General features: G+C 32.3%; 1 protein-coding gene across 1 annotated transcript; it reads right to left on the bottom strand.

Moving 5' to 3' along the window:
* Positions 1 to 473: 473 nt before the first annotated feature.
* LOC131840844 (uncharacterized) lies at positions 474 to 13496 on the bottom strand. The gene is made up of 6 exons (XM_059189039.1): positions 13187 to 13496; positions 7607 to 7852; positions 6423 to 6594; positions 2135 to 2218; positions 1443 to 1475; positions 474 to 1043 (listed from the first exon to the last, which is right to left on the bottom strand). Exons 2-6 carry the CDS (start codon positions 7699 to 7701, stop codon positions 474 to 476), a joined length of 954 nt encoding a protein of 317 aa, XP_059045022.1. The 5' UTR covers positions 7702 to 7852; positions 13187 to 13496.
* Between the last annotated feature and the right edge of the window lie 403 nt (positions 13497 to 13899).

The raw sequence follows: 13899 nt of genomic DNA, 5'->3' as shown, positions 1-13899 counted from the left end.
CATCAGAATACATATAAATAAAATTGGAGTTTGTAATATTGAAATAACCATTTTTTGCTACATGCACATAAATATAAATACGGTATATACACCAAAATAACTATTCTTACAATTTTTGTCGGTCTGTATTTTTTATTTCTTCGACTGGCAACACCGACGACAGTTGTCATTTTCAGCTGGCCGTGATAATAAATTTTAATTATCTGTTTGTTCCGGCTAATCTCTGAAATGGCTGGACCGATTTTGACGACACTTTTTCGGCAGGTAGCTGATGTAATAAGGAGTAACTTACGCTACATTTATTTTAGAAAAATAAAAGTTAAATTCCAAGTGGACGAAGTCGCGGGAACAGCTAGTATTCTATAAATTTCAAGATTATTTCTAACACAAAAAGAAAATTCTCTTTCTAAGAGTCACATAGATAAATAAAAGGGATATAAAAATAAAATTGCAAAGGTAATAAAGTTTTTTTATTATTGTGTTGACTCTGTTACAACAGTTTCTTCGCCCTGTACAGAGTCATCTGGTACGAATGACACCGGATTCTCAACCTGTTCCGTAATCGTGATCGTATATCCGTTACGACTAGTATTTCCTTGCGTATCCTTCTGCATATCATACGTCGATTGTGCAGTAATAACCTGTTTTACTATATCAATCTGCAGCTGATTCGACAACTCTTTTGGCAACTGTTTCATTAACGATACTAAATACTTACCAAAATACTCCAAGGTGTCATATTTATTGTTAACGTATCGTTTTTTGATCGAAACGGAACTGTTACTTTCGCTGTCAGAAATAACAGGTTTTCGCGCCTTTTCCGGCCGCTCGTATATATGATCTCGTATCTCATTTGGGCTGTTATTTTGTTTCAATGTAACATTTCCTTTTTTTCTTTTTCTGTTCGCGCTGATTGATATTTTTCTTTTATTATTATCAATAGGTTTTTCGTCATGTGAAATGAGTCGGTCCTTTTTTTTACTTTTCACATCTATATTACCGTCATATTCGTTCAGAAATACTGAGTCTATGTCAATAGTTTTCTGAAAAAAAAGTACTTTTTTTTTTAATAATAAGTTTGACACAGGCATAAATTTAAACAGCCCAATTTGGAAACAATTTTTAGCCTAGAATTAGCTTCTGATATTATTGAATTCGTGTTTCGACCTTAAGACAAAGGCCAGTGCGGCCTATAGCATTACAATAGAAAAACTTTAAATGTAAACAAACTGGGTCTTAAAATAAACAGTTAAGTTTCTTGGCAGTTCTTCTCAACTAAATCTGAACTGAACGCTAGGGAAAACTTTACGTTCATAAGTGACTAAAATGTCCTACATGAATTTTTTTTTTATATTTTTTTTAACGACCTACATGAATAATTTTTGTTTTTTTTATTTTTTTTATAACGACCGATTAAACTCTACCAAATATAGATTACTTACCTGTTCATCATCCTCAGTATAATCTTGTTTGTTCTGAAACAATTAAAAAAATACTAAATATCATCATTATTATCTATACATATAAATAAAATTGGAGTGTCTGTAATTTCTCTAAATCACTCCGAACTGACGGTAGATTTGACATATCATAAGAGTCTGTAATAGACCTACATAAATGAAGATATTTTGAATTGAATAATATTGAAATAACCGTTTTTTACAACATGCATATGAATATAAATACGGTACATACACAGAAATAAGATTTTTTTACAATTTTTGTCTGTCTGTTCCGGTTAATCTCTAAAATGACTGGACCTATTTTGACAGAACTTTTATTGGCAGGTAGCTGATGTAAAAAGGAGTAACTTAGGCTACCTAATTTACCAATTTTTACCAATTTTATTTTGGAAATTCTCTAATTAACGTTTTGTTAAATTCCACGCGGACGAAGTCGCGGGTACAGCTAGTGTAATAACAAAATTGGACAATAAAAAACTTAAATAAAAACTAAAAATTATTGGGGACAACTTAAAGAATTAAATATACATTCTTCTCAATTGGATCTATATACCGAACTGGACGGTAGGGAAAAAATTAAAATTATAATGTAAAAAACTTGACGTTCATAAGCGGCTAAAATGTCCTCCATGAATAAATGATTTTTTTAAATTAAATAAAAATTTACATACCTCGTCATCGTCCTCGAGTTGCTCCTGCTTCGTTTCATCGATTTCATACAACTGGCCATCATTTGCTAACATTAACGTTTTTGTCTGCAACAACCATAATGTTAGAGTATCATGGTCAACAGTTTCTTCTTCTATTCTACCATTATATTAATAATACATAGACAAAACATATCTCCCCTTTCAACCCGTATCTTCCCTAAAAACATAGATAAAACATAGGGGGGACATATTTTATCTATGTTTTTAGGGGTCGAAAGGGGAGATATGTTTTGTCTATTTATGTTTTTCTATCTTGTCCCTTTCAACCCCTTACCATCATGTACGCGAATAATTACATTCTAACATTATATGAAAACATATCTTCCCTTTCAACCCATATCTCCACAAAAAACATAGACAAAACATATCATCCCTTTCAACCCCTCACTATCATGTACGCGAATAATTACATTCTAACATTATATGAAAACATATCTTCCCTTTCAACCCATATCTCCACAAAAAACATAGACAAAACATATCATCCCTTTCAACCCCTCACTATCATGTACGCGAATAATTACATTCTAACATTATATGAAAACATATCTTCCCTTTCAACCCATATCTCCACAAAAAACATAGACAAAACATATCATCCCTTTCAACCCCTCACTATCATGTACGCCAATAATTACATTCTAACATTATATGAAAACATATCTTCCCTTTCAACCCATATCTCCACAAAAAACATAGACAAAACATATCATCCCTTTCAACCCCTCACTATCATGTACGCGAATAATTACATTCTAACATTATATGAAAACATATCTTCCCTTTCAACCCATATCTCCACAAAAAACATAGACAAAACATATCATCCCTTTCAACCCCTCACTATCATGTACGCGAATAATTACATTCTAACATTATATGAAAACATATCTTCCCTTTCAACCCATATCTCCACAAAAAACATAGACAAAACATATCATCCCTTTCAACCCCTCACTATCATGTACGCGAATAATTACATTCTAACATTATATGAAAACATATCTTCCCTTTCAACCCATATCTCCACAAAAAACATAGACAAAACATATCATCCCCTTTCAACCCCTCACTATCATGTACGCGAATAATTACATTCTAACATTATATGAAAACATATCTTCCCTTTCAACCCATATCTCCACAAAAAACATAGACAAAACATATCATCCCTTTCAACCCCTCACTATCATGTACGCGAATAATTACATTCTAACATTATATGAAAACATATCTACCCTTTCAACCCATATCTCCACAAAAAAAACATAGACAAAACATATCATCCCTTTCAACCCCTCACTATCATGTACGTAAATAATTACATTCTACCATTATATGAAAACATATCTTCCCTTTCAACCCATATCTCCACAAAAAACATAGACAAAACATATCATCCCTTTCAACCCCTCACTATCATGTACGTAAATAATTACATTCTACCATTATATGAAAACATATCTTCCCTTTCAACCCATATCTCCACAAAAAACATAGACAAAACATATCATGCCTTTCAACCCCTCACTATCATGTACGCGAATAATTACATTCTAACATTATATGAAAACAAATCTACCCTTTCAACCCATATCTCCCAAAAAAAAAAATATCAATAACATATCTCCCTTTCAACCCCTCACTATCATGTACGCGAATAATTACATTCTAACATTATATGAAAACATATCTTCCCTTTCAACCCATATCTCCACAAAAAACATAGACAAAACATATCATCCCTTTCAACCCCTCACTATCATGTACGCCAATAATTACATTCTAACATTATATGAAAACATATCTTCCCTTTCAACCCATATCTCCACAAAAAACATAGACAAAACATATCATCCCTTTCAACCCCTCACTATCATGTACGCGAATAATTACATTCTAACATTATATGAAAACATATCTTCCCTTTCAACCCATATCTCCACAAAAAACATAGACAAAACATATCATCCCTTTCAACCCCTCACTATCATGTACGCGAATAATTACATTCTAACATTATATGAAAACATATCTTCCCTTTCAACCCATATCTCCACAAAAAACATAGACAAAACATATCATCCCTTTCAACCCCTCACTATCATGTACGCGAATAATTACATTCTAACATTATATGAAAACATATCTACCCTTTCAACCCATATCTCCACAAAAAAACATAGACAAAACATATCTCCCCTTTCAACCCCTCACTATCATGTACGTGAATAATTACATTCTAACATTATATGAAAACATATCTTCCCTTTCAACCCATATCTCCACAAAAAACATAGACAAAACATATCATCCCTTTCAACCCCTCACTATCATGTACGTAAATAATTACATTCTACCATTATATGAAAACATATCTTCCCTTTCAACCCATATCTCCACAAAAAACATAGACAAAACATATCATGCCTTTCAACCCCTCACTATCATGTACGCGAATAATTACATTCTAACATTATATGAAAACATATCTTCCCTTTCAACCCATATCTCCACAAAAAACATAGACAAAACATATCATCCCTTTCAACCCCTCACTATCATGTACGCGAATAATTACATTCTAACATTATATGAAAACATATCTTCCCTTTCAACCCATATCTCCACAAAAAACATAGACAAAACATATCATCCCTTTCAACCCCTCACTATCATGTACGCCAATAATTACATTCTAACATTATATGAAAACATATCTTCCCTTTCAACCCATATCTCCACAAAAAACATAGACAAAACATATCATCCCTTTCAACCCCTCACTATCATGTACGCGAATAATTACATTCTAACATTACATGAAAACATATCTTCCCTTTCAACCCATATCTCCACAAAAAAACATAGACAAAACATATCTCCCCTTTCAACCCCTCACTATCATGTACGTGAATAATTACATTCTAACATTATATGAAAACATATCTTCCCTTTCAACCCATATCTCCGCAAAAAAAACATAGACAAAACATATCTCCCCTTTCAACCCCTCACTATCATGTACGTGAATAATTACATTCTAACATTATATGAAAACATATCTTCCCTTTCAACCCATATCTCCACAAAAAACATAGACAAAACATATCATCCCTTTCAACCCCTCACTATCATGTACGCGAATAATTACATTCTAACATTATATGAAAACATATCTACCCTTTCAACCCATATCTCCACAAAAAAACATAGACAAAACATATCATCCCTTTCAACCCCTCACTATCATGTACGCGAATAATTACATTCTAATATTATATGAAAACATATCTCCCCTTTCAACCCCTCACTATCATGTACGCGAATAATTACATTCTAACATTATATGAAAACATATCATCCCTTTCAACCCCTTACAACCCTTTTTTTATTTTATTTCATCAACAACCTAAAAATTAAGTTTTAAGCTTCTAGCTTTGAAAAGACAATACTTCCGTACAACCTTTCATCTCCCCTTTCAACCCTTTATTTATTTTATTTAATCAACAGCCTAAGAAATAGGTTATAAGCTTTTAGTTATAAAAATGACGATACTTGCATTCAACCTTTCATTTCCCTTTACAACCCTTTTCTTATTTTATTTAATCAACAACCTAAAACTAAGTTTTAAGCTTTTATTTTTAAAAAGGATGATACTTCCGTACAACCTTTCATCTCCCCTTTCAACCCTTTTTATTTTATCTAATCAAGCCTTTTTTTTTTTTTTTTCACGTCAGGAAAATCCATCATGGAGAACCATCCGCTTAGGGACGAATGGATACTGCCGGACTCCTACCTGCTAAAAACCTGACGACTGTTCCTCCTCGACATAATCGCCGTGGCCATGGGATACGCAAGCATTCACCAAGACCACCGGCATGGTTCCCATCGAAGGGACCTCCATCTAGGCGTGCAGGGAACAGTGTCTGCACGCCACCTCCAGACCCTAAAACCTCCCCGGCGAGCTTCGGATTGCCCTATCTAATCAACAGCCTAAGATATAAGTTTCTAGCTCCTTGCTTTTAAATTACGATACTTCCAGACAACTTTCAACTCCCCTTTCAACCCCATCTTGTAGACTGTCTACAGAATGAGATTTTCAAAAAGGGTATATTAAGGTTCCTTACTTTTTAGGCTGTTGATTAAATATAATAAGAGGGTTGTAAGGAGTTGTAAGGGGTTGAAAAAGGTTGAAAGGGGAGATGAAGGACTGTATGGAAGTATCGTTATTTTCAAAGCTATATACCTGTGATGTATGTATGTCCGGATGTATTCTCCGTATATGCGTTTTCAAATTGGCGGTAGTGGACGCATAGGAGAATTTTTTTTCACAGAGCAGACATATGGCCACCTTGTTGACTGGATCAATACGTTTGAAGTATTTCCAAAACGTGAACGGCTGTCTCAGCGTTCTTGGTCTAAAACAACAATAAAGTCAGTACAATACAAACATATATATATCTAACTAAATCCTTATCCTTACTAATATTATAAAAGCGAAAGTAACTCTGTTTGTCAGTCTGTCTCACTTTCACGCCAAAACTACTGAACCGATTTAAATGAAATTTGGTACACATATAGTCTATAATCTGAGAAAGGACTACTACTACTACTTTTAAATCCGAAAAAAGGGTTGTAAGGGGTTGAAAGGGGAGATGAAAGGTTATATGGAAATATCGACAATTTACGCGGACGAAGTCGCGGGAACATCTAGTATCTCATAAAAACTCGTCGGTTAAATAGAAAAATGTCAGTATTCAAAATGTACATTTTCTACAAGTCTAGTTTTTTTTTTTAATTTATTCAAATATTTTTTTCTTTTAGTTTTAAATTTACACAAGTATTATATATCACTTTAAAAGTATTTAGATAATGATTAAGACAGGTATGTAACATAGAATCTTATAGATACATCCTACAAACAAATAATATATATTTGACTAGCTGTTCCCGCGACTTCGTCCGCGTGGAATTTAACAAAAAGTTAATTAGAGAATTTTTGTAAAATAGTAGTAGGCTAAGTTACTCCTTGTTACATCAGCTACCTGCCGAAAAAAGTCACATCAAAATCGGTCCAGCCATTTCAGAGATTAGCCGTAACAAACAGACAGAAAGACAGACAAAAATTGTAAAAAATGTTATTTTGGTGTATATACCGTATTTACATTCATATGGTAGGCACTGTGTGCGAGGAATCGAACCCGCGACCGTAGGCACACCGCTAAGCCACCGGGGTTATCACAAAACTCCTAAATACCGTTATACTCATAAATACAGCGTGCGAGGAATCGAACCCGCGACCGTAGGCACACCACTAAACCACAGGGGTTATTACAAAACTCCTACACACACATACACACAAATATTTACACCGTGCGAGGAATCGAACCCGCGACTAAGTCACACCACTAAACTACTTTACATACTCACTTCCTGACCTCCACATCGGAGTCACTATCATCATCAGACAGCTTCCCGCCTCCCTTCAGCACCCGGACTCCTAAGCCATTGGTCACCTGCTTCATTCCATGAACCCTCTTCAGATGGTTGAGGAGGTTCGTGGTCGTGGACCGGTAGGAACAGGTGGTCCGGCATAGAGAACACGTCGCGACACGCCGGAAGCGGTCCGTTATCCGGAAGTAGTCCCATGCCGCGCTGGAGTTCGCTCGTCTATGTCTTTTAAAAAAAAAAAAAACATCAACATTTGCAATCAGTATGTCTTTATAGTGCGTGCTTACTACATCAGCGACCTGCCAAAAAAAGCCCGTTAAAATGGATCCAGCCATTTCAGAGATTAGCCGGAACACGGATAATTTAATAAAATTAGGTAACTACAACATGGAGCGGTTTGTTTCTCTTACGGATAGATGTCACTGTAATTCACCAGAGTCTGATAACTATATCCAACCGTCCCACCATAATCAGTTGAACATTGATATCTCATCCGTCACGGAACCAGACGTTTCATGTTTACCCACACGAAACAGTACAAAAGTAAATAAATGCAGCACTGTACATGAAACCATCAGGAGAACAATTATTTATTCAGATGAATTTGGCAAGGATTTAGGTAATTTATTATCGAACTGTCTCTCGCAACAAGTAATAAATAATTGTTTTCCGGGATCAGGTATATATAAGATTATAAGAAATATAGTAAATGAAAAATATGATATTCACACGACCCTAGTAATAGCGTTAGGGAATTGTTTGCATATGCGTAAATCTGATATAGTTAATTTAATAAAATCATTATATAATATAGTGGAGCTTGGTATAGGTAAAATATTATTATGCGCATTTCCCTACTCTGAATCCCTGACTAATGAACAGAATAAGTTCATTTATAGTATAAATAATTTAATTTATTCGATGACATATCATTGTAATGATATATTTTATTTTGAAAGTAACAAATTTGTTACAAATTATTATATGACGGGAGGTAATTTTTATCTTCCTAAAAAACAAAAAAAGACTATTGCTAGTTTACTAGCGTATAACATTTATGATCCCATTATAAGTAGTATAACGGATTTAATTAGTAATATTAGTAATTATACTAATAATGTGACATGTGTTAATTTAAACTAACATCTACGACATTGGTTAAGCCACAGGATATGGTCATTATTCATCAAAATATTCGTGGCTTCTCCAGCAAAGAATTAGAATTAAGTCTTTTCTTAGAATCTAACAATGTACGGGTGTTATGTCTGACAGAACATTGGCTTAAACAATATGAAATAATTTGTCCTTTTGAACATTATAATATGGCTAGTTTTTTTGCTAGGAACAATGCCATTCATGGCGGGTCAATTATTATTTTAAAAAATGATGTAGAATATAAAAACCGTCAAGACATTGTAAATATTTCTATTGAGCAAACAATTGAACTATCTTGCGTAGAATTAGTTACTTGTATAATAATTTGCGTTTATCGTCCGCCATCGGCTTGTTTTGATTCTTTTGAACTGGCTATGGAGGAAGCATTGAGACGAGTCGCACGGAGGAATAAAACATTATTTGTATGTGGCGATTTTAATGTTGATTTATTATCGGAATGCTCAATAAGCTTAAGATTGATTAACTTATTTAAATCATTTAATTTACACAATCTTTTTTTAGAACCCACTAGGGTCGCAGGCAATTCTGCCACTTGTATAGATAATGTTTTTTGTAATTGTGAAGTAAAGGTGAAAATGAATTTCGACTGTCTTGGATCTGATCATTATGGACAAAAAGTTATAATTGAAACTAAGGGATCCAAAGGGACTCAAACAATTACATGCAGACAAATAACACAAAAGAATTTGGCACGTTTTAAAAATAAAATTGAACATAAAATATCTAGTGTCATAGTACCTCAATATGACCCGGACATTGTATGTGAACATATTTTTAATTTAATTGAACATGAAGCTAGCAGTGAATTTAAAACAAAAACCTTTTCAACTAGTGTTAAATCAAAGTTTTGTGACTGGGCCACGTTTGGTATTTATAAGTCTAGGGCTAATCTTTACGAACTTTACGAAAAACGAAGCTATATATCCGATCCCTTATTTCATGAACATGTAAAATCTTATTCGAAAATATTTAAAAAGGTTTGTCATACAGCTAAGTCTCTCTATTTAGGTAAAATAATAACTAAATCTAAAGATAAAATAAAAGCCACTTGGAAAGTAATAAATAGCGAAACTGGAAAAGTTAATTTTCAAAATAGCAAAATAGCTTTAAATATTAATAACAAATTGGTAAATTCCGACACAGAGGTCGCGGATACATTCGAATCTTATTTCACTAATATTCCATTAATTACGACACAGGCTCTAAAATCTTCCCCGTCTGCTGCTGAAACTTTACTAACAGACAATGTTAGCAAGTCATCAGCTGTATTTAACTTTAGACATACATCATCAGTAGAAATAATGAAAATATTCAAACAGCTTAATAATAAAAAAACAGAGGATCTATGGGGTATATCTGTTAAAATACTGGATAGTATAATGGAAATTATTGCGCCCTCTCTTGCTTTTATTTTCAATAAATGTATAGATGAAGGTAAATTTCCTAACATAATGAAAATTAGTAAAATCATACCGCTTTTTAAATCTGGAGATAGGAGTGACCCAATAAATTATAGACCTATATCTATACTCCCAGCACTCAGTAAAATTTTTGAAAAAATAATCCTTATGCAGCTTGTCAGTTATTTCAATTTAAATAATTTAATCCACAATAGTCAATTCGGTTTTTCCAAAGGTCGTTCAACTACAGACGCAGGTGCAGAGTTGCTTAGACACGTATTTGCTGCATGGGAAACTAAAATGGATGCGATAGGTGTTTTTTGTGACCTTTCTAAGGCTTTTGATTGCGTTGATCATAATACATTGCTAAAAAAACTTGCTTTTTATGGCGTCAAAGACAATGCTTTAAATTTAATAAAATCTTATCTATCTGATAGAATACAGAAAGTGAAGGTTAGCAACGCTACGTCTGACGGGTCACTTGTGCAAATGGGTGTACCTCAAGGATCTATTCTCGGTCCATTTTTATTCCTAGTTTACATTAATGATCTCCCATATACCATGCAGGATAGATGCGGCATAGTATTATTTGCAGACGATACTTCATTGATTTTTAAAGTTAATAGAATGACTAATAATTATGACGATGTAAATAGTGCTTTGCGGCGTCTCCTGCACTGGTTTACAACTAACAATCTTATGTTAAACGCTAAAAAAACAAAATGTGTTAATTTCTCTCTGTCTAAAAGTTTTAATACTAATTGCAATATTAAATTAAATGACGAATCTCTCGAATTTATAGAATCTACTGTCTTTCTAGGAATCACACTAGATAATAAAACACAATGGGGTGCACAAATTCAAAGCCTTGCAGCGAAATTAAGTTCAGCAGCTTTTGCCGTGCGTAAGGTTAGACAGTACACCGATACTGATACTGCTAGATTAGTCTATTTTAGTTATTTTCATAGTTTACTTTCTTATGGAATATTACTATGGGGAAAAGCGGCAGATATTAAAAATATATTCATATTACAAAAACGTGCCGTTCGAGCGATCTACTGTATGAAGAGTCGTGACTCATTAAGAGAGAAATTCAAAGAGGCAAATATTCTCACCGTTGCTTCTCAATTTATATATTCAAATATCCTATATGTTCATAAAAATCTTGACTTATTTCCAAAAAACAGCAATATTCATAATATTAATACAAGATTTAAAGACAAACTTGCTGTCCCCAAGTATCGTTTAGAAAAAGTTAATAGGTCTTTTATGGGAATAGGTATAAAAATTTACAATAAGATACCAAAGGATATGTTGGAATTACCCTTAAATAAATTCAAAACATCTGTTAAATCATATTTACTGAGCAAAGCCTATTACTCACTAAACGATTACTTGAATGACGAGTGTGCATGGCAATAGTTGTTCATGCACTGAATTTTCATTTAATGTTAGACATAGACACCTATATAAATATACATTGTAAATAAACTGGTTTAAAAAAAAAAGTAATTGAATTGAGTTTCTTGCCAGTTCTTCTCAATTGGATCTATATACCGAACTGGACGGTAGGGAAAAAAATAAAATTATAATGTAAAAATTTGACGTTCATAAGCGGCTAAAATGTCCTACATGAATAAATGATTTTTGAATTTGAATTTGAATTTGAACAAACAGACAGACAAAATTTGTAAAAAAAAATTTATTTTGGTGAACGTACCGAATTTATATTCATATGCATGTAGTAAAAAACGGTTATTTCAATATTACAAACAGACAGTCCAATTTTATTTATATGTATAGATGTATAGATTAGCTTATCAAAGATATTTTTTTTTTTACATGAAAGGTATTTATGTTCTAGTTTCAAAAATGTCAATTTTAATACAAACTTCCTTTTGCTATTTTATTTTACCCCCTTAATTTTTATATTCAATCAGCTACCAAAAACATATATATTCATATATATAAACACATATATTCAATAATCAAAAACATATATTCAAATAAATATAAATAAATTACTTATAGTACACTTACTGATTTGCGGGCATACAAGCAACAGAAAAAATCAAAAATTATCTAATACCCATAATACAAGCTTAGTTTAGGACTAGATGGTGCTGTGTAGAATAACTGGAGATATTGTTATTTTTAATGTTAATTCATTAACAATAATAATGTTGTAATAGAAAAACTTAAAATCCATAGCGCTGACAATATTATCTGATTACACTAATAATGAGTGCGTAGCGATTTCTATGTTGATTATCGCATGCCTCTTACTTGTTAAACTGTAAATATTTATATAAAAATAAAACATATAATAATAAAACAAGTTTCTTGCTCATTCTTCTTGTGATAAATCTGCGTTTTAAATGAGTGGTAGAATCAAAATATGACTCTTCAAAAGTGCTTGTAATGAGTTTATTTGAATAAAGATTATTTTATTTACATAGATATTAGAGTTTATATTTTATTTTTAATAGACTCGCCCGCTTTGGAAATCTGTCGCCAAAGTTGGGACATTAAGCTAATCATCATAGACCAAAAATATTTGATTCCTCATGACGATAACCCGGTAAAAATTATTTTTTTATTTTAAGAACTGGTTTGGAAAACAACTATTGCAAATCGAATCAGTACATTTTCATAGAATAGTGTATCTATAGGTGCTTAAAAAAATTAAAACAACTAACCTATTATTACTTAACGAAACTAGTGCAATGTAAATGAGAAAATATAACGATTTTTATAATTCTGTGTATATATTACGAACTGGGTTGGAAAACAGCTGTTCCAAATCGAATCAGTACATTTTCATAGAATAATGAATCTAAAGTTTCTTAAAAAAAGTAGAACAACTAACCTATTATTTCTTAGTGAAACTACTGCAATGTAAATGAGAAAATATAACGATTTTCATAATTGTGTGTGTAATAATTTGAGGTTAGGTTTTTAATATTGCAAATTCAATACTTACAGTCTTTCTTCTAAATAATTTGCGTCCTCATTTTCTTCATCTGTAGTTGTGGCAATATCGTTTTCTTTACTAGTCTCTTCATTGCTGAATAATGAAATAACGATATTTTATAATATTCATCGTAAATTTTCATGTCTTCCATAATTTACAACACAATATTTAAACACCATCTTTTCTGTTGTATATAAACAAAAACTCACAATAATATTTTCATTCAGTAAACAAAGTTAAATAACGAGTAACTATAATAACAGATTTTGAAACTGAAACTGTATTCGGTTTAACTTTTACAAAACGAGACGCGTACTTACCTCGGTGACTCCATCTTGGTAGTTTTGTAACGCAGTGTTGCACGCTTTCAAAATATTTGGATTTATTTATCGTTTTCGGTAAATAAAACGAAATCTTCCTTCTCATAATGGAGGTGTAAGTTTTAAAAGATGTTTATATATTTATTGCACAATTGTGCTAAATTTGCGATTGAGTAAAACGTGTACTAAAATAATGCTTTTTAAATAATAATCAAAAGTTAACACTTGTAGCCATTTTTTAGGAATGTAAAAGCTAAAAGTATTGAAACAGTTACTGTTAATAATATATAAAAATATATATAAAAATAACGAGGCACGGGGCACCAGTGAAGTATAATAAGATTAGCAAGTCAGGTCAGTCCGCTCATCATAGCGAATTTACCAAAATATGTCTACGATAGT

This window comes from Achroia grisella, unplaced genomic scaffold (assembly GCF_030625045.1).
Source record: "Achroia grisella isolate CSIRO2021 unplaced genomic scaffold, CSIRO_AGI_Agris_v1 utg149, whole genome shotgun sequence".
NCBI classification, from domain to species: domain Eukaryota; kingdom Metazoa; phylum Arthropoda; class Insecta; order Lepidoptera; family Pyralidae; genus Achroia; species Achroia grisella.
Note: the sequence above shows the minus strand (reverse complement) of the source record. Positions and strands in the feature narration are given on the sequence as shown.